Consider the following 26759-nt stretch of genomic DNA (forward strand, 5'->3'; position numbering starts at 1 on the left):
TGATCAGTGTAGAGAATGTTCCTTGGCTTTCAAAAATGGCTATTCAATTCCTACTTAGGGTAACTTTTTGTGAGCACGTTAATAACTATCAAATGAACTAATCTTTTTTTTCTAATAGGAATGAGATTTTTCAGTCTACTGAGGAAGCATGCCATCAAATCAGCTTAAAAAAACTGCTTCACTAACCTTTTCAAACAATATTGCTTCTCTCTCACTTACCAACTTTACATTTCCCTGTATGGCCCTGGAAGATGACTGGTTAGCCAGAGACGGGTAAGATTCCTCAAGGGAGGAACAACCTAAGACAGGCACAGTCGCAGGGGGGCCATCAGGTGAGAAATTAGGGATCAACAGAGGTGAGGCTTAGAACCTCACCCCCCCTGTTTTGAGAGAAATCTGCATCCTTGGATGTTTTGTTGCCCTTGTCTAGCTTGGATTAATACTTAGCTTATAGGCACACACCTGATCATCTACTACATTTGCTTTCTTACAGCACTAAACTATGTTTTCTACCTTTATCTTGCATCTACCTACCACTTCAGCATTTTATTAAAAATAATAAGGGAGAAACGTGGGATTCACATATAAATCAAGTATAAAAATCAAACAAATATTCATATTTGACCTGATTGTTTATAGTTCATGATGCGTGATCGGAACCGAAAGTTTCTGCGACTGCCCTTGTACTGTTCACCATGTAGGAATTTGTATACCATGTAAAAAAAAAAAAAAACTGCTTCAAACCAATGTATACCCAGCAAATATCACTGGATAGAGCATTCCTACCAAGGTATTAAAAGCTGGTTTTCCTCCTCCCTTCCCCATCTTCCAGATTTTTTAAGTATCAACCACCTTTATAATAAAAATTAATTAGAAAATATAATTTTAAGGTGGGAAGGTTAGAAAAATATTTTTACTTATTTCACAGTAAATTTTGTGTATCTGTGCTTCATACTTTAAGTAGGGTAGCTGGAGCTCACTTAGATTTAAAAAGGTTTTGGTCTTATTAATCAAGTCATTCATTCATTTCTACTTTTCTGTTAATCTCTATTGCAAATGTTTTAACTTCTTTAGACAGTGTACTCCAAAACAAGGGTACGTATGCTGAGCATTTAAAAACCTTTTGTGTTTGGAGTAAATGCAATGCTGTAACATTTTTGTGTGTATCCAAGGTTCTTTGATGAATTAAAATTTGGGAATACACATCACTGCATTAAAATGTTGCATTTTACCTGATTAGGCTTTAACAACCTGGCTCTATTTTTCTAGATGAAATTTGGGTTCAGAGTTAAAAACTTTCTGAAGGTCAAACATGATAGAGGCAGAAGTCTAAGCCATAAAAAACAGACTATTGCACACGGAGGCAATATATGCCTCCAACACTGAAAGACTGGAAATTCCTAATTCTTTACACATCATCAGTCAAAACATGTCACTCAAGATCCAAAGATGTCAATTTACCATTTTATTTAGTTTAATGAATTGCTTTTCCTAGAGGCATCACTGTTGACTAGTGAAGAGACAAACCTCATGATACCCTAAAGCTAGAGAGCAGAGCACAATGGGAACATGGACTGAGCTTGTTTGTGTAAGAATACCCACTACTGAGTACACTCAACTTGTGTGTTCCAGAAACTTCACTCTAGTCTTGTCTTTGTGGATTTTTAGAGAATGGAGATAGTGGCCCATTATCTAAATTAAAGTTAAAAATCTCCCATTCTTTCAAGCCCCACATTCCATTTTATGTATACAGAGAATACAGAAAATACTTCACGTTTCCAGATCGTGCTGATTGTTTTAAGGGAGGTGCTTAATACTTAAGTGTATAAATTGCTGATGTATCGCACTGCTTTTATAGTCACTAGATTGAGACATGGTAAAATGCTATTTAAGGCACAAAATGACTTAAGAGATGGAATAAGAATTTTCAGGTCCTTTTTTTACTTGCAGTAATATCAAACCATCCATTTACAATTTTCTGGTCTCCCATCAGCTGGAATTAACTAGGTATGTCTCTGGGGCAATGTACTTATTTGCGTCCACTGTGGTGGACAATGAACCAAGCAGCAAGCCACGAGAACAGGAGGGCAGCGCACTGCTCCAGCTGGATCCCACAGGATCATCTGAACACTTAACGGACGGGAGTTGCTCTAATTTGTTGCCAAAGCCAATTCATTTCAAAGAGTGAACAAACCCTCATCATGTCAAATATATTAATCCTTTAGACCTTCAGTGTAAGGAACAAAAGTTTTATTTTTCCAATACCCTCCCCTGAAATAAATTTACCAATAAATCCCAAAGACTTGATATGAGTCCAATTCATATCTGCCTTCCTCTTTTCTTCAAACAACAAATAAGATGCAGGTAAAGGAGATGAAACACAATTGGAGGCTGATTTAGAAACTTATGCTGACCCTGAAGATCTGTAAGTCATGCTGGTTAGCGTGAATCTACTTTAAGCATTTGGGTACTACTTTTCAAGTAAGGTAACAGTCACACTGCCAGATAGTTCCTGGGCAGGAAAAAAAAATTGTTAAGATGTTAATAACCTTTTCAAAATCTACAAGGTGGGTTGCTTGTCCTTTATTTAACTGTAGTCAAGAGAACTATCTCAATTTCCCATAAAATCCTCTCAATACTACTGCAAGACCATGGCATAAAAGATTCGAAGTGCCGTTAGACTTAAGGACCAGAGGCTTTATTTGATCATAAACCATGAAGCTATTTATCATAAACCATGTAATGTTTGAATGGGAACATTTGACATGGATGGTCAGATGAAAGATACCAAAATGTCAGACAGCCCATCGACTGCTGTTGCCATGAGATTCAACAGTCAACATCAGTCTGATAAGCTACCCGACAAGGTGGTACAGCCATGAAGATGTCACGACGGGAGGCAAAACAAGCACACATTCAGGCAGGATTTGATAAAACAAATCAGGCATTTCTGGTCTGTTGAGATTTAAACCCAATTCTACCCTCAACATAATGTCAGTACCAATTTTCCTAAAGGAAAAAAGTGAAATTGTTTATTTTCCTCTCAGCAAAACTAAATGACCACGTTCAACCAGAAACATCCAAGGAAAGCCATGTAAGAACAAAACGCTTACTTAAGAAAGGCAAGAAAATCAGGTTACATACATAAAAGTAAATTTCTGTCTGTTAAAACCAAAGTACATGCTGGGCTAAAATCAACAGATATGAAAAAGCATGGTTTAAAAAAAGTTCTCTAGTGGCCTCTGATTTTAATACTCATATCTCCTTCCACAAACCCACCGCTACGGTGCCACTTCAGCACTGCACAGCGCACTGCCCGATTGCAGCCTATGGAAAAACGCCTTGGTGGTGGCTCTTCCAAGCCAATACGTGAAGGCTTAAGAAACTATGGTTGTCGGTAGACTTGGCAAGGCTGCCACTAGTTGGTAGAAACTCAAAGTAAAAAACCAGAACGCTCAAGAAAACGGACACAATTCTGGAATGATCAAAGATGTCTTTTATAAAGTTTTCTCATAACTTCATTCTAAATATACAGAATAAAAAATGGTGTTATCTCATTTGTGAGACACCAACAAGATTTTCCTTATACTGTCTCAAAATTTAAAGATCACTTTCCCAAGAGGGTGTGCAATGCATCATAAAACAGTTTTTTAAAGGTGGAAGAGGAAGGGCTGGGCAGGATGGCATGTTTAATTTTACCATGGTAGACATGCAAGACTGTTATCCAATCTAGTGTAATTTATATACATTTTGATGACTTAGAAAAACAAAGCAGTCATTTATGACAAGCCTAAAAGCTTGACATACTGAACATACTTAGGAACTATTTTTTTGGTGTCTGGAATTCTTTAGTTGTACCACATGGACCTTTTGAAAGTAAAGAATTAGAAGGCCAGTTTCTGTTAAATTTGCTGCTGAACATCACATTCCACCCCAATAAAATACAACTTGGATTGAATTGAGGGTGGATACCTTACCTTAACACACAAAGAAAAAGTATGTAGTGCAAAGTATGGACTAAACTCCTTTTGGAAAAACAAAAAATTAAATCAATACAGGTTGGAAAAGGGACATTTCCTTCCTGGTTTGGAGTCCTCCCAATTTAAGGTAGAACCCATCTGTTCTAATATCTGCCCTTAGAACCTCTTCTGCTTATTTAGTTTTCTCCTCTGAATTCAACCGCTGTTGGATTCGTTTGGCATAGCTTTGTGCCATGGAGTTAATGATGGACAGGATGAAGTAACACACCATTACAACGACCAACTTCTCAAACACCCAGGACAACCAGTTTTCTCCCTGCAGGAATAAATGAAAAACAATCCATGAGAAACGTTTCATTAGTGCAGTAGTAAAAAGGGGATCATCTACGATGTTTCAAGGGAAATAATGAGAACTTGGGGGCTTCTAACCTATAAAGCCTAAACAATTAAAAGTGAAAAGTCTCATTCTCCAACACTCTGAAATCAGGCCTTTTTACACCCAGTTATTAAGATGTAAAGTACATGTTGGTCGATGCAGTTTTCAACAGGGCAAGTGTGAGGTCATCTCTTGTCTTTTACTACACAAGAATAAAGTTTTTAATTAAATTCTCCTATCCGAGGTCACTACATAGATACTTGTTGACAGTGTCAAGAGAGTTTATTCTTGTTCCAGTACTGGGAGTAGCTTTAAAATATAAATTTTATCTATTTCTGAAGTCATGTTTGGTCAGCTGAGGGCAGCAAAGGGCCACATAAAGAGTGTAAAGCCATCAAAAAACAAAAACAAAACCCAAACCCAACTCTGCTTCCTTCAAGTTTTCCATTTCAGGTTATTGCTTACTCATCCTCTTCTGGTCATTTCCCTTTGCCACAGAACTGTTTACAGCAAAGGCAAGTTTAGTTTAAGTTTTTAAGTTCAGCTATGTTAAGAGCCTTGGTTTATTGAAAAAACAAAACACTATTTTCCAATCTCTGACAAGAACAATAGACCATAAATGAAGGGAAATACTCAAGTGGCCTCAGTAAGTCCAGTACTTTGTTATGCTAGAAACTTTAATTTTTTAATCTACTTGGGAAATACACTTGCTAACAAATTATTTACGATCAAGGTAATAACCTCATTCTAACAGATCCAGCATTTTCCATTAGCCCTACCCTTGTTTTTTGCAAGATGTACAAAATAGAAGTTACGTTTTCTAATTTAAACAAATTTTCCAGTAGAAAGTAAACAGAGGCTCAACTTCTGTTGAACAGATAAACCTTACTCTATTTGCCTAAAAATGCCAGTGAGTGAGTGCTGGGAGGGTAACACTGGCCTGAATCTGGGGCTGGGGCAGAGAGGAAAACCAAGGGAAGTCTCACCTGTGGTGTGCCCAGCTCGCTTCTGTGGTGGAGCTTCTGCCGCTGGGCTTCCAGGTACTCCTGGAACGGCTTCTGTAGAGATGGACCTATGCCCGGGACAGCACTGGAAGCAGGGTACAATAACCCAAGGGAAAAGATACATTTGGGGAGAAAAGCAGGAAAAATGTTAAAGAAAAATCCACTTACCGCCTGACTCAAAAAGCAGGAATTGGATAGAAAGAGGAAAAAAATGTAACAATCAGCAGAGCTGCAAAATCCTGTGAACTCTTTTTAGTGGATAAAATTCACCCTTTAACAACCATTTAACAGAGAAACATCTCTCCCACCAGTATGTTTGGGGAAAGCAAAGGGTAGCAGAAGAGTTCATCCTCGGAGTGAGGCCAGCTCAGCTGATACCGCACACTGCTTTGGTACAAAGAATAAAATGAATGACTTCTGAGAAGTCCCACATTTATCACCACCAGTTCCTGTAAGAACTGGTTTGAACCGATTAATAAGGAAATGACTTATGCTTGTGTCATCCCTAGTTGAAAAAGAAACTGCCCGCCCTCTCTCTGACTTGTCCCATCTTCTCAGAGGGGGCGGTCCTTTCCCAATAGAAGTCCTTATTAGGACAATCTGTGCGTCATCCTTACCCAAAAAGAATGCATTAGCAAATTTGGGAGGCACCTCCCACTAGTCAGAAGTCAGTGATTAACAAAGGAACAAAGAAGGAACTGTGAACCTTGAATCACTTTGTGGTTTATGGTAGATGGTTTGCACAGAAACTACAGTACATTACCAAACAACTTGTTCTGAGATGACTGGGATAGTGATCTCTGATAAGTTTATGCACTCGGAGCTCCCTCTCACCCAGAATACGTGGAGGCAGTGTTGTTAAACCGGTCTGGCAACTGTAGCCACCAGGCTCCTGTTTTAGAAATGCTTGCAGGCATTTTTTTTAAATGGTAACTTGGGGCAACTTAGATTATCAAACATCTGTTTTCCTTAAACTTTACTTTCTCATCTGCCATAAAAGGGCTAAAAGATAGATGAGCCCAATCTCTTTCCTGGGGCCAGCAAAAGGTATTTAAATATGTATTTGCAATAGTGCCTAGTACTGTCCTTTTAAGTAAGTATTAAATTAACTTCTCTGGAACAATTCAGTACTGCTTTCTGTGATAAAATCAGAGGAGTAGAGGAAGAGAAAATTTTTGCTACTATATTTACCAGAAGCTAACAAATACCTAACTCCTGGCTGACACTTCCCTTTCATCCTTTTAACTATCAACCACCAAACACTTAGATGAAGTCCTTATTTTGTGTTTAACAGTGTAATCGGGGTTATGAGGGGGTGGGAAGAGGGTGGGGAGGGGATGGGGAGAGCTTGAAACAACAACTGCAAGTAGCCCACAGCCACAGTAACTTAAATTAACATCATGGAGATTCAAAACACACACACACACAGAAGAGGAAACTGACTTGTGAACAAAAGAATTTACAATTCAACATTAAAAAGTACATTTTTTGGAACAGAACATATATTCCAAAGGGACTGGAGAAAGGTGACCAGTGTGGGGTGAAGTAAAAAAAGTCCTTTAATGAAGAATACTGAAGGATGGGTAAAAAGGCCTGAGCAGACACGTAGCAGATGCAATGGCTGCACTAATCAGATCAGAAGACTCATGTCACAGACATCAGAGAACGAAGAATCAGGAAGACCTAAAGCCTCATTCTCTCTCTCTCTCTCTCTCACTGACTTTGCAGCAGCCTTATGTGAGTGGGGTGAACTGGGAGAGCCGTACCTGAGGTATGGTGCTGTTTACCAGACAGTGATAACTACAAAGGGGGCAGGCAACACCAGTGTAAACTTACTTTCTAGAAGACAGATTTTCCTCAGGTAGTTCTTATATAATATATAAGGGAATGCAAATAGCTGATCCATTAACACTTGAAATAAACCACATGAATATAAAAAAAATTTTTAGTAAAATACATGTGCAAAAAAACTGGCTTTGAAGACTGCAGATTTATAAGAACTTTCCTTCAGAAATCAATTCATATTCACCCTGAATAACCATACCCTATTGTAATTATCTTAAACTCCCAAGGATAAGCCATAGTCACACACTTATCATTTTTTTGAAGATTAAAAATTTCATTTAGAAAGGCTGAAATGACTGTATGCTAATTTGTACAAGAAATGACTTGAAATTCTCTCTTTGATGTCCTCCAAGAATTGGAGTCCACTACATGTGCCGAGTTCTTTCTTCAACCTCCAACTTCAGACTGCAACTGAGTAGAAATATGGCTTACAGTTTCCCTGCCAACATTCTTGGGCTCCAGCGTCAGGCCATTACTTAAGGAGAAAATTAAGAACCAAGACCCCAATGTTAGAAAGGTTCTACTTTTTGTTGCTGTTGTTGAGGGGAATGAGGAAGGCACTGGCGACAAACATTCTAGACTCCCTTCAAAATAATTTGAAAAGACAAATGATTGCCATTGTAAGCCCATTAAGAGGAATACTTTAGCAGATGGAGAATATATGTCATTATATATTTACATGATGTACAACTTCCAAAGAATAATCTTGGGCCAATGCTGAGATTACTTTTTCAATGTGCTACGATGTTGACATGACTTGGAGAGATCTTGGTAGTGGGGTGGTAGATTTCTCTGTGGTTGCTCATAAGAAACTAGGAAAACAGTTTGAAAAAAAAAGAAGAAAAGTTTATAGCAATACATTAAAAACTATCATGAACAAATGCCACATGATCTGAATAAATCTAAAAAAGTTAACATATTTGAAATTAGGTATTGTTTATAACCAGTTATTTGTCAGATCCTCTTAATCATTTTTATATATTCATCAAAATTTTAGTATTTTCATTTCTCTCTACAAACAATGGTTTAGGTCACAGATGCCTCAGTTTATACAAAGCACTCTTACAATGGAGGTTTCTTAATTAACACTAAAGCTATTTTAGTGATGAACTAGATAAAAACTGAAACTACAGCTGTTAGTCTTAACATGCATTTGAGGCAAAGAATAATACCAATCCATGACCTCATCCCTCAAATTAGTTTCAAGCAGCAGACAGAAGAGTCCATTCTGATATTTAAGATTAACTTAAGGTACATACATGGAGGGGGGAGGGGAGGAGTAACTTGAATTACAGTTTAGTGGCTTTTTATAACTGATTTAGTAAATAGCTTAAATGGCATTCTCGGAAAACCATTAAATTCAGAGCACCCTGTGCACCTGGCTAAGGACTCTCATCTCAACCCAGAATGGGTGGGTGAAGTCCTGCATCTGCCATTAGGTGTTGATTAAGCTCAAAGTATTACAGTTTTGTGATAATAGAACATAAAGTAGGAGGAGAATGAACACACACAGGAACGTTTTGCAGTCAACTGCTGGACTTAAACATGCTTCAGCAAGCCTCGCAAATAGTCACCTTCTTTGGGTGAGAAAGCTTAAATAGAGAAGATAAAAGAAAAAAAAAACCCAAATTTATCTAATCTACTTTTCCTTGCTCACACGGTTGGTAGAAAAAAGCTTTGTGGATAGTAATATCTTGATATTTATTTCCTCAGCACACACACAACATTTTTCAGATAATATAACTCATTAAAAAACAAATTTCCAACAAATTATTCCAATGGCAATATTTGAATTCTTTTTACTAATTTCAATAAAGGACAAAAAAACCCACAAAAACACCCCTCAGAAAATACTAACAAGAGGGCAGAAAAAGTGAAGAGAAACCTACAGAAGTCCAGACCCACTCAGAGCTCAAAAGTGGTTTTGTGGGAACAATACTTTGCCATGCTTACATACCTAAGTATGTGTTAAAACAGACACAACACAAATTTCTTTGCAATATTCTGCCAAGGGCCCTAACCAATATGCAAGCAAAATCTATTATTTTTCTATAGTTTTTAATATATATTTGACTCTGCTTCTGAAAAATTGCTTATCTGATAAGAAATCTGTATTTTAAACTTTCCCTATATTGATTCATTATAAATAAAGGTCTGCATTATTCTCTGCACCCACAAAAGCCGGAAAATCTTCCAGAGGAAACATCACAATTGGTAGGGAGAACGGGTTGCACAGAGAACGGGAGGTGTTATAACTACGTTTTTTTTCACAATGCTTAAATTTTTATTGGTAGGTTAGTCCTGAGCACACACCCACTTCAAAAATTCATCGGTTATTATTATTCCTGTTTTCAAGAGACTCCTTTCAAATTACATAACTCCCAAACAAACTGGTTCACCAGATACAAAAACACACCATTTGATTTTCTTTGAATTACTTCTACATCATGGAGATAGTCATCAAAATAGGATTTGTTATTAGAAAACCTGAAATTTTCCTATTCATGATTCTGTTTGAATTTTTCCAGTCAGGTGTGTTTTTTTGTTACCATGTGCCAACATAAAACTGGGGCACAGTGCTTAATAACATAGAAATACCATGAATTATAAATAAAAACATTGATTTTGTCTTGTTTGGCATTATTTAACAGGCCTATATATAAATGTTAAGAAGTTAAAATGCCTAAGGACATTAATTGGGCATTAATAAAGTAACTTTTTAAATTTAGTATAGGATCTGCTCCTTTCTTAACCCCTTTTTTGAGGGTCTTTGCATTATTATGATCATGGACATTACACTGGCTTTCCTGAAAACACACCATCTGACATCGGTTCCTAGTAAATCTACAGGGTAATGAGCCTTTATCTATCCCAGCAGTGTAGGCACAATGATTTTTTACCTTTGTTGCACTGCTTGCACAATACTACGAGGCTGATTTATTTAACATCCCCTCTGATGATGAATCAGAATGTCTAAATAACATTCTCAGGGTGTGATTAAGCAAACCTCTGAAAGCTTATATAAATGGGAGAACATGTTTTCAGAATAAGTTGAGTCAGGGGTAACATTAAAAGAAAGGGAAAAAAAAGGGTTTAATCGGTTCTACTGCTGCAGCAATTCAGAAAGCATAGTCTTTTCAAGTAGACTACTGATGACAAGTACTTTTTGATAGCACCAGAAGTAACTTTTAAGGGCAGAGGAGTCTAGACTAGAAGTCTGAAAGTATTTTTGATGTATGAAAATAGTAAAATGCATAAATACAAACTAAAAGGGATGAAATAAAGATGAAGTTTAAAAATTAAAAAAATTCTTACTGCAAATGTCTTACTAATTATGATGGCTTTCATGCAATCATTAGCCAGTATTTCAAGGCACAACATACACTTGTCCTTTATTAGTAATGAATAAATTCTAAATTTTTTGGCTGACTTTTATACACATGTGTTGGGAACAGATGAAATGCCAATGTTGCAACATTTGTGCTGTTTCTTATTAGTCTATTATCAGTATTATTTTCCTTCTACTGTTTCTGTATAGCAAACCTTTTAAGCCACTTGTCTGTTTTGTGAGGGTTAATTTTTAGTTAAAAGTAGGAATTATAAGTTATAAATCTGATCAATGGGGCATGGGAAAAACACAATAAATTGCAACATGCGTACTGTGAGCCCCTTTTGTACTATGGAACTCCCACTCTTCCCCTAGCTTATGTTCTGTAATCCATGATATGTGACCTTCTGATACGTAGATTGAGGGAATGCCAGTCAGACTGATGACAAGCTATATCCTCCATGTACGTCTAGCCATACAGATTTTATATATATGTGCCACTACAATAATGTTTGTACATTACAAAACACACAAAAAAGAAAATAACAGATGAAAAGAGATTTAAATATAAGTTCTATTATTTCAGTCCCATTCTGACGGTAGAAATCACTGGTTTAAAATGTGAGGGGTACAAATATTATCTTGTTCCCAAAAGGTAAAAAAAAAAAAATACCTTAAGGCTTAGTTAGCAGACAAATTCAGTACAAGACTGTTAGGTAATATACCAAAGAGGAAAAAAAGCTATTTCTACAAAGTTGTGGAATGGATATTTCTTTTTTTGCTCATCCTTCTAATGGGCTACTATGAAAAGGGCCTTTAAGAATATTGATAGCCAAACCTCAAGAGACTGAAACCTTGGGCCCACAGTCAAAACTTATAGTTATGTTTCAAATGATTATCAGAGTCTTCAGAATTTTCTTGGGTGAGGTTTACTGTATGTAAATCAATAAATCAAATTTATCCTCTGAACCCTGAGAATTCTTCTGTCGATTCAGGATTTGGCCCAGGAACATAGAAATAGAGCCTGAAATAGAAAATGGTCCTCTTCTAGACTGAAGTCAACAGAGCCTTTTGCTGAAGAGACTGAATATTACAATTAAGGTACTAGGAGGATATATTTTCAGGGATGTAAGAAAAGCCCCTCCCCACCCCAAACCTATTACATGCTCATCTATCTTCCGTACGAAAGAGGCAAGATAGACTACCAATTCCCTTTCTTAATAAGTCTTATAAATAACTGTTTTTTAGAAATGCACACATTTTAGTCAGACATTGTAGAGTTAAATTTTCCTCCCCACCCCAGGGCAGTGATCTAAATAGGCTTAACGGTTAGTATTTTAATGAGTTGTCATTTCCTGTCTGATAAAGATTCTCACAGTATTTAACCACCAGTTTCCCTGGGGCCCAACCAATACTAGAGCTCTACTCAGAGTGACTCAGAATAGATCTCAGACTCCTGGCCTGATTCAATGATGATAGATTGCCCTCCAAATGAAACTGTCTGTCCTCCTAAGGTAGACTGCCCTAAGGAGGGGGAGTAATATGGGGTGGGGGAGAGTACTTTATCTTGCAATCTTTCTGAAGAAGCCAAAGGTCATCATGCTGACTGCCATTAATATTTAAAGCTTTACAGTTCTGAGAGATTAGACAAAGAAAAAAGAAACAAATTGATACTTAATTAACCCAGGAACATGTCAGGTAAATAAACTGGCACTAACTGCAAATCAACTTATATTTAACCTACTAAAAATAGGACTCAGTAATCCTGTGTGACTGTCATCAAAGTGTTATGAATTTTCTCACGTAGTTGAATGGAGATCTGAATTTTTGAAGTAGGACATTATTAAAAAAATTGATAATTGATGTAGTCCACTTACTTTTGTATCTGAAATGTAGTAGCCCACTAAAACTAAGTTCCTTTACCTCTGAGGATCTTGAAAGGGTACCCCAACATAAAATAAGCTCTGATGAAAATTATGCACTGCATTAAAAAAACCTAGGGCTTTCTCATATAGACAAGTTTGGGTTGATAGTCTCTGGCACCATCTAAAATTCGTCGTGTTTCAACCTCAGGATTTAGGATTAAAACACCTTGAATTTCATTCACATCCGTGCCCCTTTCAAATGATTAAAACCTCTTTTTATACCCAAGTTAGTCCACTGTGTGGTGAGTGGTATTATAAACACGTGACACCATCGGTTTTTAGCAGGTATGCAGAAGGAAGACCACTGCTTTATCCAGAAACATCATTACTGGTGCTACCGCCTTGCAGCAGGTTTCTATCACAGGCGTCTTTCAAGAAAAAGAATTCGCAATTGCCCTGGCTTTTGAACATTTGTATCTGTTTTTTATAAGAATCAGAATGGAGTTAAGACCACCTTATAACTAGCAGACAGCCTTGAAATGTGCTATCGTTAAAGGGAAGCTTTCAAAAACAAAATCTCCTTTCAGAATGTGGACTTGAGCAACAGGAGCCAAGCAGGCATTTACGCTAATGAATGAGGCCACAGCTAAAGGAATGAAGAACCAGGTAAGAGTGATTGGCTGCCAAAACAAAACCCTGTTAAAAAAAAAAAAAAATCAAGTGATTTCAGTTACAGAAAATGACAGTTTTATACGGTGACAAATCTATGTCTGGCTTGAAGACCCACTGAGTTCTAAGACTGAAGTCAGTAGCAGGGACCCATGGACTCAAACGTCAAGAACAAAGAATACTTTGCAGAACTTCAGTTTAGGGTGAAATGACACGGAAGCTTATTGGCCTTTAGATCATTCAAAGTGGCTCAATGGTGAGTGGATAAAAAAAGTGACAATAGTGACTAGAATTCAATCTCACCTAAGAACAATTTAGTTATTCCAACCATTAGGCAGAAAATCACTAAGTGCAGTAAATAACTAAGAAAAAAAGTCATGATCTCTGTTCTCAATGATCCTAATCTGGAAGTGTGCTGAAAGAAAAACATGCACTTAAACCTACAGTACAAAACCCCCCTTTCTCACTCAGAATACCACCAGGAGGAACTAGTTAAAGCTGCACAAGGTAGATACAAGTGTGAACAAGAAGATTTGATAGAAAGAATTCATGCCGACTCTTGCAAATTCACAGAGCAGCCACTTGAAACTGGCACTCCCACCCAAATTTCTAACTTCAAGCAGATCACCTCACTGCCTTCTATAGCTCTCCCTTTCCTCTACCTCAAAAGATCTTGGAACCTTCACTCCAGTTTTGAAAGAAGTGGTTATGGAAGGGAATCAATCCATGCAGGCTTTTGATCCTATCTCCTTTCATCTCTTACCATTTACATGAATTCAACTTCTCAGTGTTTCAGTTTTCCCATCTACAGAGTGACAGTGCCTTACAGGTTTTGTTATGCATATTAAATAAAAATGTATGTAAAGCACCTGGCACAGCGGGGTTCTTACTAAATGCTAATTTCCAGCCACATCCTTCCTTTTTTTCATTTTTATTTTCCATATCCAGCTCTTTACTAGAGTCTTTCCTCCAAGCCTCAAGTACATAGAGGTCTTTCCTAATAATGAATTAATGAATTCATTTAGTCACCAAATATTTATAGTACATTTAAAATGTGTCAGGCGTGACCTTGGCCTGCCTTTTCCTTTACTCCACAATTCTACGTGATCCATTATAATTGGGTTTTAGTTTTCAACATTCTTCAGAAATGTTCTAATTATGGACAATAGTAAATTCTTAATACAATGTCCATTTTTTCATCTATTTAACTGCAGAGTTCCTGCTTTAACCTTTAACTACGCTGCCTCCCAATATCTATAACAAAAATATAGAACAGTTAAGTGTCAAAAGAGAAGATAACAAACCACATGAAGTAGACATGAAAAGGAAGGAATTTTCTACCTAAACTGCAGAAGATCATTTTAAAATCAGTGTGTATAACTGAGTCTTAGCAGCTGGGGTCTTAAAATCTACATATCCTTTTTTCAGTTAATACAAATATTTGTGCTCCACACTTCTGTAACTTTTTCTGATTATTCTACAATGACCAAAGTCAAAGAGAATCAAGTACATGAACCATTTTATATTTTAAAATGAAAGGATAGATTTTCTTTCTGTAGAAGAAAAAGTACAGGCCAATATGCCTCATTTTGACCACTTATCATAGAGTAAGGAACAAGAAATACCATTAAGATTCAAGCACTAACTACTCACTGGTTAAAATGGTCTCCCTTGCCACAGGCAAGTCTGACTCTGAGGTCAAACATCAAATTAACCAAGAAATAGAAGACAGCAAAGAAGAGCATGGAACATTTTGTATCTGGTAAAAAGTCCCTGCTCCAGCCAACCCCATCCCCCAAGTTCAATGACTGAGCTGTGGAAACTTTCTTGTGTGGTAAAACTGGGGACTTTGTCTTCCAATAAGGCCCTGGCAACCTGACAATGAGCCAATGTTCTGCATATGGTTTGTTACGAGTCATATGCTTGATGTTATTTTCTGGGAATTCTCATCGTCTATTTGGTGAGAATACTGGAACATGTCATTTTAATCATGATTTTAAAGTTAGACTTGGTTATGCTATTTAAGAAATATGTCCAGGTCTCTCATTGGAAAAGTCTAAAATTAAATAAAAGTTAGTTTTAAATCTTAATTTAAAATAAATAAATAAAAGGACTACAACAAATGTAATACCTTTGAAGTTCTAAAGTTCCCTGGTTCTCTGGCTTTGGTTCTGTCCCCTTACTTGTTTCAGCCTAGATACCAAAGAGTGAAAGACTCCATTGCATGCCTAATCTGTTTTTCAGAACCTTTTCTCTGTCCTCCTGCCATACCATAAACCAAAAGCCTTTTTCTTGAGGCTATTATCTGTATTCTAACTTCTTGTAGAACATATAAATGATTCATTACATCTTTTCAGATGTTAATATATAACTAGACAAACCCTTTGATTTAGGAATTAATAGGGATAGGATACCTTTCCCTAAACCTAATGATACTGGCTGGCAATTACTTTCTAGAACTATCCAAGAAATAAACCTACTAATTATTATTTCTACTTGAGGGAAGGGAATTATTTACTCTTGAAGTTACTGTAAATTTTGACGGTAGGGTTTACATTCTCTCTGGGATCTTAGGACTGTCATACAGTGACATACTGTACTAAAAATACCAAAGCCCAAAGACATACTTAGGTATCACATTTAGCTGGGCCACTCCATAGCTATATTGAGACTAGGAGCCCTTTGGGGAAGGAATATTTCCTTCAGTCATTAGCATAGCATTCAAACCTGTAAAAAAAAACTAACTTTAAACCACAGCAGGGAGAATACAGTTAATGATTCTGTAACATCTTACTAAGCTGAGTGAACGCACTCGAGGGGGTGAGGATTTAATAATATGGATAATTGTTGAACCAGTTTTGTATATTTGAAACCAACATAAGATTGTATAACAATGATACTTAAAAAAAAAGCTCATGCTGTTAAGAAATGTAAAGAAATAAAACAAAACAAAACAAAAAACACCACCAACAAAACACTAACACTAAACCTCAACACCAGAAATATAATGGTCAACACTAACTCTTTCACTGCCACCTGGAGAGAGGTGAGCAGCACAGCCTGGCAGGCCACAGGCACACTTGTGAGAGAATTTGCCCAAATCTGGCCCTAGATAAGCCTAGGTTACCTTATGAAAACTAGGTTATGAAAACTATGGGTTATCTTGCTATGTCCAATCTCTCTTTTATTTACCTTTTCCACTTTATGTGTTGTCCCATTTATTATACTCAGGCTCTTTACAATGTGCTCACTTATTACACTAAGAAATGCTCATAAAAGCACTGTTCAAAACAGCAAAAAACATGGAAACCTTCCAAATGCCCACTGTGGGAGAGTGAGAGAGTTGGTGAATAATTATCCAATAGAGTAATATATAGCAGTCAAAATGAATACTCTTCAGCATCACACAAAATAGTAAAAAACTACACGCATGTAATATAACCTTTTTATGAAGTTAAAATTAAAATAAAAAATTATGTGAGTTATTTATAACCACTTAGAGCCCAATTCCTTATCAATGAAAGAGGGGAAAATACACAGCATACACAGCTAAAATTAGAAGTAAACAGTAATAAGAATTGTATATGAAGTGCTCACTATGTTCAGAAAATAATATCTTCAATAATTATTTGTCTAATCTTTGATGAAAAACATTGCACTGATTAAAGGCATTTTACTGATCAGAGAGTAAAGAAATGGGTACTTTAAGGAGAAGTAGGCCTTTCCTCAATCTTCCCTGAGAACGCTCATAAAAGTCACCTAGCAGTTGTTATACATCTTGTCAGTGGAAACTTTGGAAAATGAGACTTTGAAAACACAGGCAACATAAAAGCTGAGATGAAAGGCAATGAAAAAACACACATGCTTTGAAATGTTAAACCACTGATCTGAGTATGTTTCAACTGAACTGTAAAATATTTTGATACAGGACATTTCACATTTTGACTGGAAGTTGGAAAGGTTATCAGTGGACTCCTGAACTGGAGAAGAAATGCTACTCAAAGAAACACGTTGTTTGAAAAAACGGCAACTAGAAGGGGATGCAGTGAGAAGCTGAATAACTGGTCTGTGGCAGAGGTCATATGCAAATCTAGATCTGTTTTGTCTAAAGCCTGTGTGCTCTTTTAATATTCCATCCCCAGCTGTCCTTACTCTTGGGATTCATTTTTCATTCCTCCTTGCCTTTAGAATCTCACAGTTTTATTTTAAATTTGAATTGTTGCTGATTTTTTTTTGGTCTCGTCTTTTGTTTTTTTTTTCTCTACCATGGCAATTCATCACTCCCTTAAGGGTGGGCACATAGTTTTAAATATCCTTCAAAGGGCTGTGTTCAACTTTACTGGTTTAGTGTGACGATTTGCTGTACCATTTGGAGTTCTAATAATGTGAGGAGAGAGGACTAACAATCCAAGAGAATGTTTCTATAACAAGCTACAGGCAGTATTTTCAATTCAATAATGGATCTAAGGAGTCAATTGACTCTTCTACTTCTCTTTTCTGAAATACATTTAGGTTTATTAAAAATTCATTTTCCATGTTTAACTTAATTTTCAATCTAGGTTTGGTGAGTCTGTTTATTAATTATCATTTGAATGCTTGTATTTAAAAGTATTTCCTACTTCAAAATGTAAGAAAACAGATCATGTCAAGGTCAATTTGAGAATCTGATGAAAAAGGTGTTACTCCTGCAAAGATGAAAAAGATACCCATTGGCATCTAGTAATAAAGAATTATTATCACCTGCCAAATCTGATTATTTACACTGTTTAATGTATTATCTAGAAAAGAAGTTGATGAGGTAATCTCTGTAGACAGTGCTGGGGGAAAGATGAAGATATTATGACATTCCAACATCTGTCTCTTGAAAACAATTTTAATAATATGACACCACCCATCTAATTCAATAAAAACCAGAATCTGAGATCAGAATAACTGTGCAAAAACAATCTTTAAAAAGATAGGATCACTGGATTTTTTTTGAGGAGCTATTAAAAGAGATATTAAAGAAAAAGAACTACTGATTTTGAAAAACATAAGAAATTCTAACTTTAACTTTAGCCTAAGCTTAAAGACATTTTTATTTCTGTTTACTGTAGATAAGTAATACTTCTTAGAAATTTCCAATGGCTGGAGAAACAGAAGAATCTGGGCTAAATAAACGATTAGCCAATTTTTATTAGCCCAATCTTTATTTGTACCCAATTAGTTCATTTATTCACCAGATATTTATAAAACACCTGCTATGTGTCAAGTAATATGCCAGGTGCCAAGGACACAACAGTGAACAAAACTAGGTACAGCCTCTGCCATTAAGAAGTCTGCAGGTTAGTGATAGGACAATAAACATACAAATATAAATGTAAAAATTACAACTGTCAAACACAAATGTAAAAACGTAACTGTTGGTGCATGTAGTACATGCTTCAGCGAACAGATGTCCCTAAGAAAGAGGTTATTTGACCTAGTCAGAAAAGGCATTTTGCAAACTAATGCTGAAACCTAAAGGACATTATATTGTGGTTCCCAAAGGGGCTGGTGGTGGTAGTAGGGGGTATACTTGCCATGGGACATTGGACGATATCTAGGGACATTTCTGATTGTCATGACTGGGAGACATTACTGGCATCTAGTGAGTGATGGACAATGATGCAGTTAAATATCTTACAATGCAGGGGTTGGTCCCAACAACAATGGTGCAGAGGTTGAGAAACCCTGAAGCAGGTAAAGGGAAAAGCAAAGGTAAAGGGATGAGCAAAGATCAGCAGCAGCAGACTCAGGCAGAGAAAAGTACAGGGGACAGCTCAACAAGGCTCTAGAGACCATGGCAAGGAGGTTTAGCTTTACCTTACGAATGAAGGGAAAAACCAGTGAAGGATTTCAACACGAGATGCTGTAAGGTGAGGACAGTCGTGGTGAGATGCTCACATTGAGACTTTTTAAAGGTTACTAACCGCGTATGGAGAATGGATTGGAAGGCAATGAAACGGGATGCAGGTGGATGAGAATGGTAGTTAACTACCCTAACTTCTTAGAAACTCCAAAAGCTGGGGAAACAAGGTGGGAGCCATGAGGATGTGGAATTAGCTGAAAAACTTCCTTCTGTAAATGTTCAATATGGGAAAAGGAGAAAAGAAGAATGAAGGGTGTTACGTGCAATCACTCCTACAATGTGTGGGTCTGTGTGGTAGTTAGCAAATCTACGTTCTTCAGAGTCCTCTCATGCCGAAAATCTCTAAGAACAGATGAAATGTCTTCTTTGTATTTAAACAATAAGGGACAAGAATATTCCTTTCTTCTTTTTCAATGTACTATATGGTGACTTGCAAACCACTTACTTGTTAGGATTCAGGCAACAAAAACTGTAGTAATTAGATTTTAATGTACAAGCTATAATCCATATTTATAATTATAAGCTTAGGAAGTAATAAAACCAATGACTGGCTCCACTGAGTATATTCTCAAGAATATGTTTTTCCTCAATTACTACATTAAAGCCTTAATGGAAAATATTAAAAATTACTTTCTTATAAAACATATCATATATATAGAAAAGAGTAAATATATAATGTATGGTTTAAAAAATAACGAAAAGTAAATATACAAGGTATGGTTTAAAGAATAATGAAACTAATACTCATGAACTCACCTTCAAGTGGCAATTTTTTTTAAACAGCAAAAATTTTCATAAATGTGTTATTTGATAAATAGCTTTTAAGATAAAGATTTAGGCTAAAACTACATAAAGGGCACTTTAACTTAACACTTTTCCACCACTGAGTAGTTATACTATGAAATGAAAAGAAAGCCTCCTACATAAAAACAGTTTCATTTACTATCTGACAGTATTCACATTCCAGCTGACAGCTAATTTAATTAACCAAACAATGAGTCTTTCTTTACTGTTTTATCAGTCAATTCCACAAATCTGTGGCATCATTTAAAGCATATGTTAAAACTGGTCTTACCATAAACAGAAAAATAAAAGCTTTGGAGAAGTTCAACCTTTTCAAATGGCCTAATTCTTCTCTAGTGAAATATGTTTATAACTAACATATTTTGGTAATAGTATGTCATCTTAGCATGACTTATATAATGAATATTAATATTTTATGATAAGATTTGTATTTAAATGAAATGCAACTGTGTATCTGGCATCCAATTTTGGCTAAATATCGTAGCGTTGTTCTAAAGCACCATTACAGTAATGATACATACATGTCTTTTATATAAAGAAAATTTCTTATTTCTTTGGAGGGGTAACAGTCTCAAGCTCCAAAGCTTCTTTTAAGTAAAAAATGGTAGGACTTGATACATGTCTGATTTAAAGTTAAACAAGGATAATCTGGGCTTCATCCTTCCCTACCCTAGGGCAAGAAAGTTGTCTTCAATTTAAAAACAGAAGATTTTTCCTTCTCATAAAATAAAGATCCAAAAATTCTATCCCAATAAAGTCTTTTATACATTTCCTCTCATTCAGTGATGATATTAATATTAGTCCTTAAAGAGTTACTTACCCAATGAAAGCCACCATCTGTTCCACTATGTGTTTGCTGAATGTTATTACAACGAAGATTTTCTGCAAAAAGAAAGAAAAAACAGAAGTATTTCTCTTAACAAAAAAAAATATAAATTCACAATTCTGATAACAGTCTAAAAAAGTGAAATGCTGCCCCTAATTGTAATTTTTACAATTCTTAAAAAAAAAAAACCCAAACCCAAAACACAGTATGACTGACATATGCTATCTACTTTGTGTTTTAAAGATGTTTTTCCTTAAGCACAGCTCTAGTCTTACTAGGAGACATGACCACGTCTGGGGAAAAATATGAGTCATGAAACCAAGACTGGCTGGCCAGTTGATGCATCTTAGGATGGTGTGCATAACAGAAGTCATGGGTTCCCAGAGGACCTCCATCACTGAAATTAAGGCTGATGAGCCTGATCACAGGAGTACTGGCAAAATCTAATCCAGAGGATTTTTAGATGACTGTACATCATAGCAAGTCTTTATAGAAGTATCATCGAAGTTCTATTCTCAGATCCAGAATGAGCCTGGACTTTCAGGCTCAGTGTACAAGCAAAGGCATCAACACGTTTCTAATGATCTTTATCAGACCTGAGTAAATTTCAATTTGGTGTTACTGAAGGTCTCTCCATTAGTTAAAGATGTTCATACCTTAATCTTACTTACAAGTAAAGATGCCTTTTGGGCTAATAGGTAACAAATATTCTCAACTCAAACAAATGTTACAAAACATAATATATAGTACAGGCATTATCAAGGGTTGTTAGGGAACACAAAGATGAGAAGTATACTTCTTAATGACTTGAAGAAATTTACAAAAATTTTCAATACATAGGAGAGAGATGGTAAGTACAAGAGTATATATAAAATGATAAAAGAGTAAATGACACTAGTGGTAAAAGCAGTGTTTATAGAAGTTCAGAGAAAAAAAGGTCACATAAGTATGATTAATTAGAGATTCAAGAAAGTAATATTAAGTTTAGCTTTAAAGGATTAATAATAATGCTTTCATTAAATATGAGTGATTCTAGATTCTCCAAATTCCCGATAACTCTTAAATGCTTTTTATTGCTTGTTAAATAATAACTTTAGCCTATGCAACAAAACAACCAAAGAGGAGGGTTAGAAAACTGAAATAACAATAGTCTTCTTTTTATCCACCCATTTTGAATCCCAACAGAGTGCTAAGTTAGACAAAAGCATGTTATTTCAGATAAAAGACAAAAAAGCAATGACATTTTTCTTAATCAATGTCCTGTTGTTAAAAGAGACATTAGCAGTGGCACAGATGGATACCTGTAAGGAAGTAGGACTAAAAAAAAGTTTGGAATCTTTTCTGGTGTGCTTATGCATCCATTAATTTTAAAAAGATACCTATCTCATGGAAAAAACAAGCACATATTAATGTCAAACAGTTAACAAGGTGGATGATGATTTTATTATATATAATGTTACACAAATGATATATGAAGACTATGAAGCTAACAAGACAATTATTACAGATCATTTAGGGAGAAAAGTGTTAATATATGGGGGTCCTTCAAATACCCATATTAAAAGCCAGTTACTTGAGCTATAAATCTTTTACTAAGAAACATTGTACTAAAAAACATGGTTTTGCCTCTCAGTGATTTCACCACCATCACTTTTCCCTATCATCATCTCCTAACATTCAAAATAAGCCAATGCCCAGATAACTGGACAATTTTATTACTTGAAAACAAAAGAAGACTTTCATTTTTATATGTAACAGCTTGAAATTTCACTGTGCTGGGCAAGACATAAATGTGTCAGACATTTAAGAACATACGTCTCAAAATTGTTCAAACTGGAGGTCTGAGCGGGGATTCTACCAAGTAAACAAAAGGCACAGACCACCAAACAGCCTACTCAACCATGTGTATAGAGGAAATAAAGGAAAGGGTTGAGGAGGAAGGAAACAAGATATGGGTATAGGGGACTAAGGGTACCACGAGGAACAAAGAAGAAACATTGAGAAAGAAGGGTGCATCAGAGGAAAGATGAATCTTATATTCATTTATTAAAAATCTACTGAGTGCCTACTACAATCTAATTCTGGGCACAAGAATACCTCAGTGAGCCAAACAAAAGACAAGTAAATTACATGGTGTGTGAAGTATTATGTGTGAGTGTTGCTGACTTCTCATTTTCTTTACTTGAGAGAAAGGCAATGTTTCTAAGGATCCTTCTATAGGCAGAGGATTTGAACTTGTCCAGAGGAAGGGCAAATCCCTATCTAACATTAGGTGGGTTGACTTGAAGTTTTTTAGGGGAAGTTTAACAAATAGCAAGATATCAGTAAAAATAACAGTTTTTATTAAGGAAGGTTACCTAGTTTAAGCTAAGCAAAGAAAGAAAAGAACCAGAAGAGAAGTTTACTGTCGCAGAAAAATCTGTGGTGGGGTTTCCCTCCTGCAACCCTGTTATTTCAGATATAGTTAAATGTTTGTATTACTCTAGGTAGGTCACAGGGAAGGCAGCATAGCATGGAGAAGACAAGTAGTGATTCGATAGCATCTTACTACGCTGATGGACAGTGACTGTAATGGGGTGGGGAAGGGGACTTGATAATATGGGTGAATGTAATAACCACAATGTTGCTCATGTGAAACCTTCATCAGATTGTATATCAATGCTACCCTAACTTAAAAAAAAGTTTATATTACTCACTAATATTGCTTACCCAAGGAAGGAGAAATGTTTGTTGTCTTGAGCTCTACCTGAATGTACATCAAGTGACATGCCTTTATATGTCCCTATGATATAATGGAACACAGTAAACATATCCCATGGTCTCAGTTTAGTGAAGGAACTCAAGATTCTTTCCTTTCAGAAATATAGATGGATTTCAGCTTTGTTTTTTCTCTTTTACATAAACACAAGGAATGAGCTTCAACTTTATAGAGTTTGGTTTGAATTCCAGGACCTTAGGCATGTATTTTATCTCCTATCTATGAAATATAGTTAATAACCACCTCATAGGACTGTTCTGAGATAACCAATGCAAAACTGCCTGGCACAGATCCTGATTAATAGCAGGCATTAAACAATTCAGTTTCTTTATAGTCATATAAATAATTTGTAGTAACAACGGCAATGCAGAAGAATGAAAAGAACACTGAATCTGAAGCTGAAAGACTCAGGTTCAAATTCCAGCTGTTACTTTCTTAGCCAACTATTACTTATTAACTTCTCTAAGTTTTACAATACAAAATGGGAGTAGTAATTTCATTATCCCAGGATTACAATAATAAAATCAGATGACCTACACTAAGTGGTTTAACGTGTAAGGTACTATAAAAAAATTAAGTATTCTCGTAACTTGAAAAAATTTGAGGATATTTTTTTAAATGTATACTATTTTAAAATACTTTATAATTAAAGGTCTGATAAGTTGCATGCCTTATCACTGTAGGGTAATTTTACCATAATACATTTTACTATAATTTATAGAAAGTTACTACATAAAGTAGGATGCATAAAGTTTGTGGATTCCTAGAGAAGTTATTGTTATAAAGGGAATAAAAATCTGTTATTGTTCCTCAGTATTAATACTTTCAAAGGACTCCAAAAAGCTAAAGGATAGCTTCCTTCTTCCCCCAGAAAGAACTAAAAAGACTGAAGAAAAAGTTATCTTCTGATACACTATAAAATTATTTATTTGAAAAATCCTATTATTATAAATCTTTACCACAGTAACTAGCACTCCATTACAAAAAAAAAACAACAACCCATGTTCATTGAACATATACTTAATGTAAGTGAGAGAAAATATATTCACTGAAGGAGGAAAAACCTATCCTTGAAATTCTGAGTGATTATTATGGCATGAGAGTAGAGGATAGGCTCAATAAACTCATCCCAAATGCCAAAATCTAGTATTAGAAACTGGGCAGGTAGGTAGAAGTGGCTGAAGTTTTCCTGTTTCATTCTTCTCTTCTAAGAACTGGAGGTAGACAGGTATTAAGAAACTTGGGGCATAATATTCTTTTAACTATTAAGGAATCACACCAGGGCATAGCCATTACTCACTGCTATTGCCTTTCCTTTGGTGAATGCCCTTTTGTTGTAAACCTCATTAATTAAGAAATTCTTTCCAGGGTAATGTCATTTTACTCTAGTGAGATTTGCCCTTAGAAGCAGTCCTAGAAGCACAATCCACTCCCCTCATTTATGTTCTTAGCCTCGTTTCTCTCCTCTATTTATAAAGACACATCCCTATACTAAAAGTTTTGTTAAGAGTGGCTTTTAAGACTAGCAGACTCTTACTTTTCTAACCACAACCCACATCTTTTCACCTCTTCAGAGACCCCTTTCTTCCCCATTCTCCCCCACACTAACATCTGGCTGGTTTCTGTAAAGGATATTGGTGCCTTGAGAGGAAGGGTTATATAGAGTATGTTAAAAAGAAGTAGAATTTGTGAAAGGCAATATTTGCTCAGCTCATGGTCAGTAAAGATAGGACATTTTTGGACTATATATGTGAAAATCATGTGCATCTTCCAATATAAGAACACTAGCTTTGTTTGCTAGACAGTTTCACAAGGCAAAAGGTGAAATAGAGGAAGCGAGAGAGGGAGGAAAAGGCGGCAAGAAGGAAAACATGGAGAAATACAGTAAAGGGCCACAAACATTCCCACAGGGACAGGGAAAATCTGCCCAAATTGACCCACCTCCAAATGACTTTTCATGGTTGAACACCTAAGCAAGCTACTAACCAATAGCAGCAGAACCCAGATCTTGACAATTTGCCATAGAATGAGGAAGGGAAATATATTTCTATGTCTTTCAATGGGCTTATCACCATTAGGCAGGGAAATGGGGTATAATTACCTGGATATGCATTTTAATTATTGCTTTTCCAATCAGGGTTGCACCAAAGAAAGTCCAAAAGGGTACAAGAAAGTGTCCACATGTTATTCCAGCCAGATCAAATAGAGGATTTGGAATCTGTTAAAAAAAAAAATTAAAATGGGATTTCCATATATAACCCAAGGAACAGTTTAATTTTACCACCCATAGGTATGTGGAATTACACTTTAAGCCTTCTTTAAGCCTTCTTCACACTGCAAAGGAGTATGGGCTCCCTGATAAGTACCAGACTATTCAGAAGGTTAGGCAAGTATACTAAAGTGTCTATAAATTGAGTCTCATTCATCTTAGGCTGTTGTTCAATATGTTCAAAGCAAAGTTAGCTATCATTTTGCTTATATTATGTATGGCTAATGCCCCATCCTTTTTTCTATCACATTAGAATTGGATGACGCCAATTGATCTGCAGGAATTTAATCCCACTCAGTAGATACTTTGCCATTTGGTAGCTGTTTTCAAATGTGAGGTATAAATAAAGAGAAAGTCTATGATGATTTCAGTGGTTATTGGGGTTAAAAATCTTTGGCCTGAAATAAGCATATCATCTAGAAAGTGCTTGCATTTACAGCAAAACCTTTTTGTAAATTCAGAAATACATTTAGAGGTGAATGTGCTTTTTTCCCCCCAACATAAAAAAAATCATTAGTGTTTTATTTTATGAGAGACCAAGGCTGTGGGGCAGTGTGATTATGCTTTAAAAAGAAAATCACGTGTGGAAATATGAGAGCACAGATTCAGATGTTTTGAATACCCAATTCCAGACAAAGACATGATTCACAACAAATACCTTTTCCAAACATTCTCACATTTCAAGAACACTAAAAGACAATTTCATATAAAAATACAAAGAAACCACCAGCTCTTTTTGAGCACTTCATCCATTTTTCTTCCATAGAAGCACAGTGTCCTACTGGCTATTGGCTAAACCATTTATATGCCAATTAATTTATATGATATCATTTTTGAAATTTCAAAGAAAAGCTTTGTTGTTTAAAAGATATGTCTCATATGTTCTTTAAAAAAATTGCTGTGACTAAATTAGAATTCAAGTATTCTTTTTTAGTAATACTTGGATCCAATAACTGCTTTCTTTTTCTCATCCAAATTCAAATGCTGAATGCAATTATATCTGTCTAGCGACCATGTAATACTAATAACATTTGCACAGCTTTACATTTGTCACTTCTTATATTTTCTTACGTGACCTTCACAAATCCATGAATTATAATTTTGTTTTCCTTTATTATTGGGCTCTACCTCATGTTGAAATGGAA

At 35.8% G+C, this 26759-nt stretch overlaps 1 protein-coding gene across 3 annotated transcripts in view; it reads right to left on the reverse strand.

Moving 5' to 3' along the window:
• Window positions 1-2235: 2235 nt before the first annotated feature.
• The window catches only part of VMP1 (vacuole membrane protein 1), a 134959-nt gene continuing 110435 nt past the window's right edge, over window positions 2236-26759 (reverse strand). For 2 of the 3 annotated variants that reach the window (XM_017662573.3, XM_073235322.1), the window contains exons 9-12: window positions 25447-25563; window positions 20582-20643; window positions 5343-5445; window positions 2236-4296 (exon numbers count right to left, since the gene is read on the reverse strand). In XM_017662573.3, coding sequence (XP_017518062.1) covers window positions 4153-4296; window positions 5343-5445; window positions 20582-20643; window positions 25447-25563 — 426 coding nt within the window. In that variant the 3' untranslated portion in view covers window positions 2236-4152. Of the gene's footprint in view, window positions 4297-5342; window positions 5446-7884; window positions 8018-20581; window positions 20644-25446; window positions 25564-26759 lie in introns of those variants that run through there. The other variant, XR_012130646.1, reaches the window with a different exon arrangement.

Source organism: Manis javanica, chromosome 4 (genome assembly GCF_040802235.1).
Source record: "Manis javanica isolate MJ-LG chromosome 4, MJ_LKY, whole genome shotgun sequence".
NCBI lineage: Eukaryota > Metazoa > Chordata > Mammalia > Pholidota > Manidae > Manis > Manis javanica.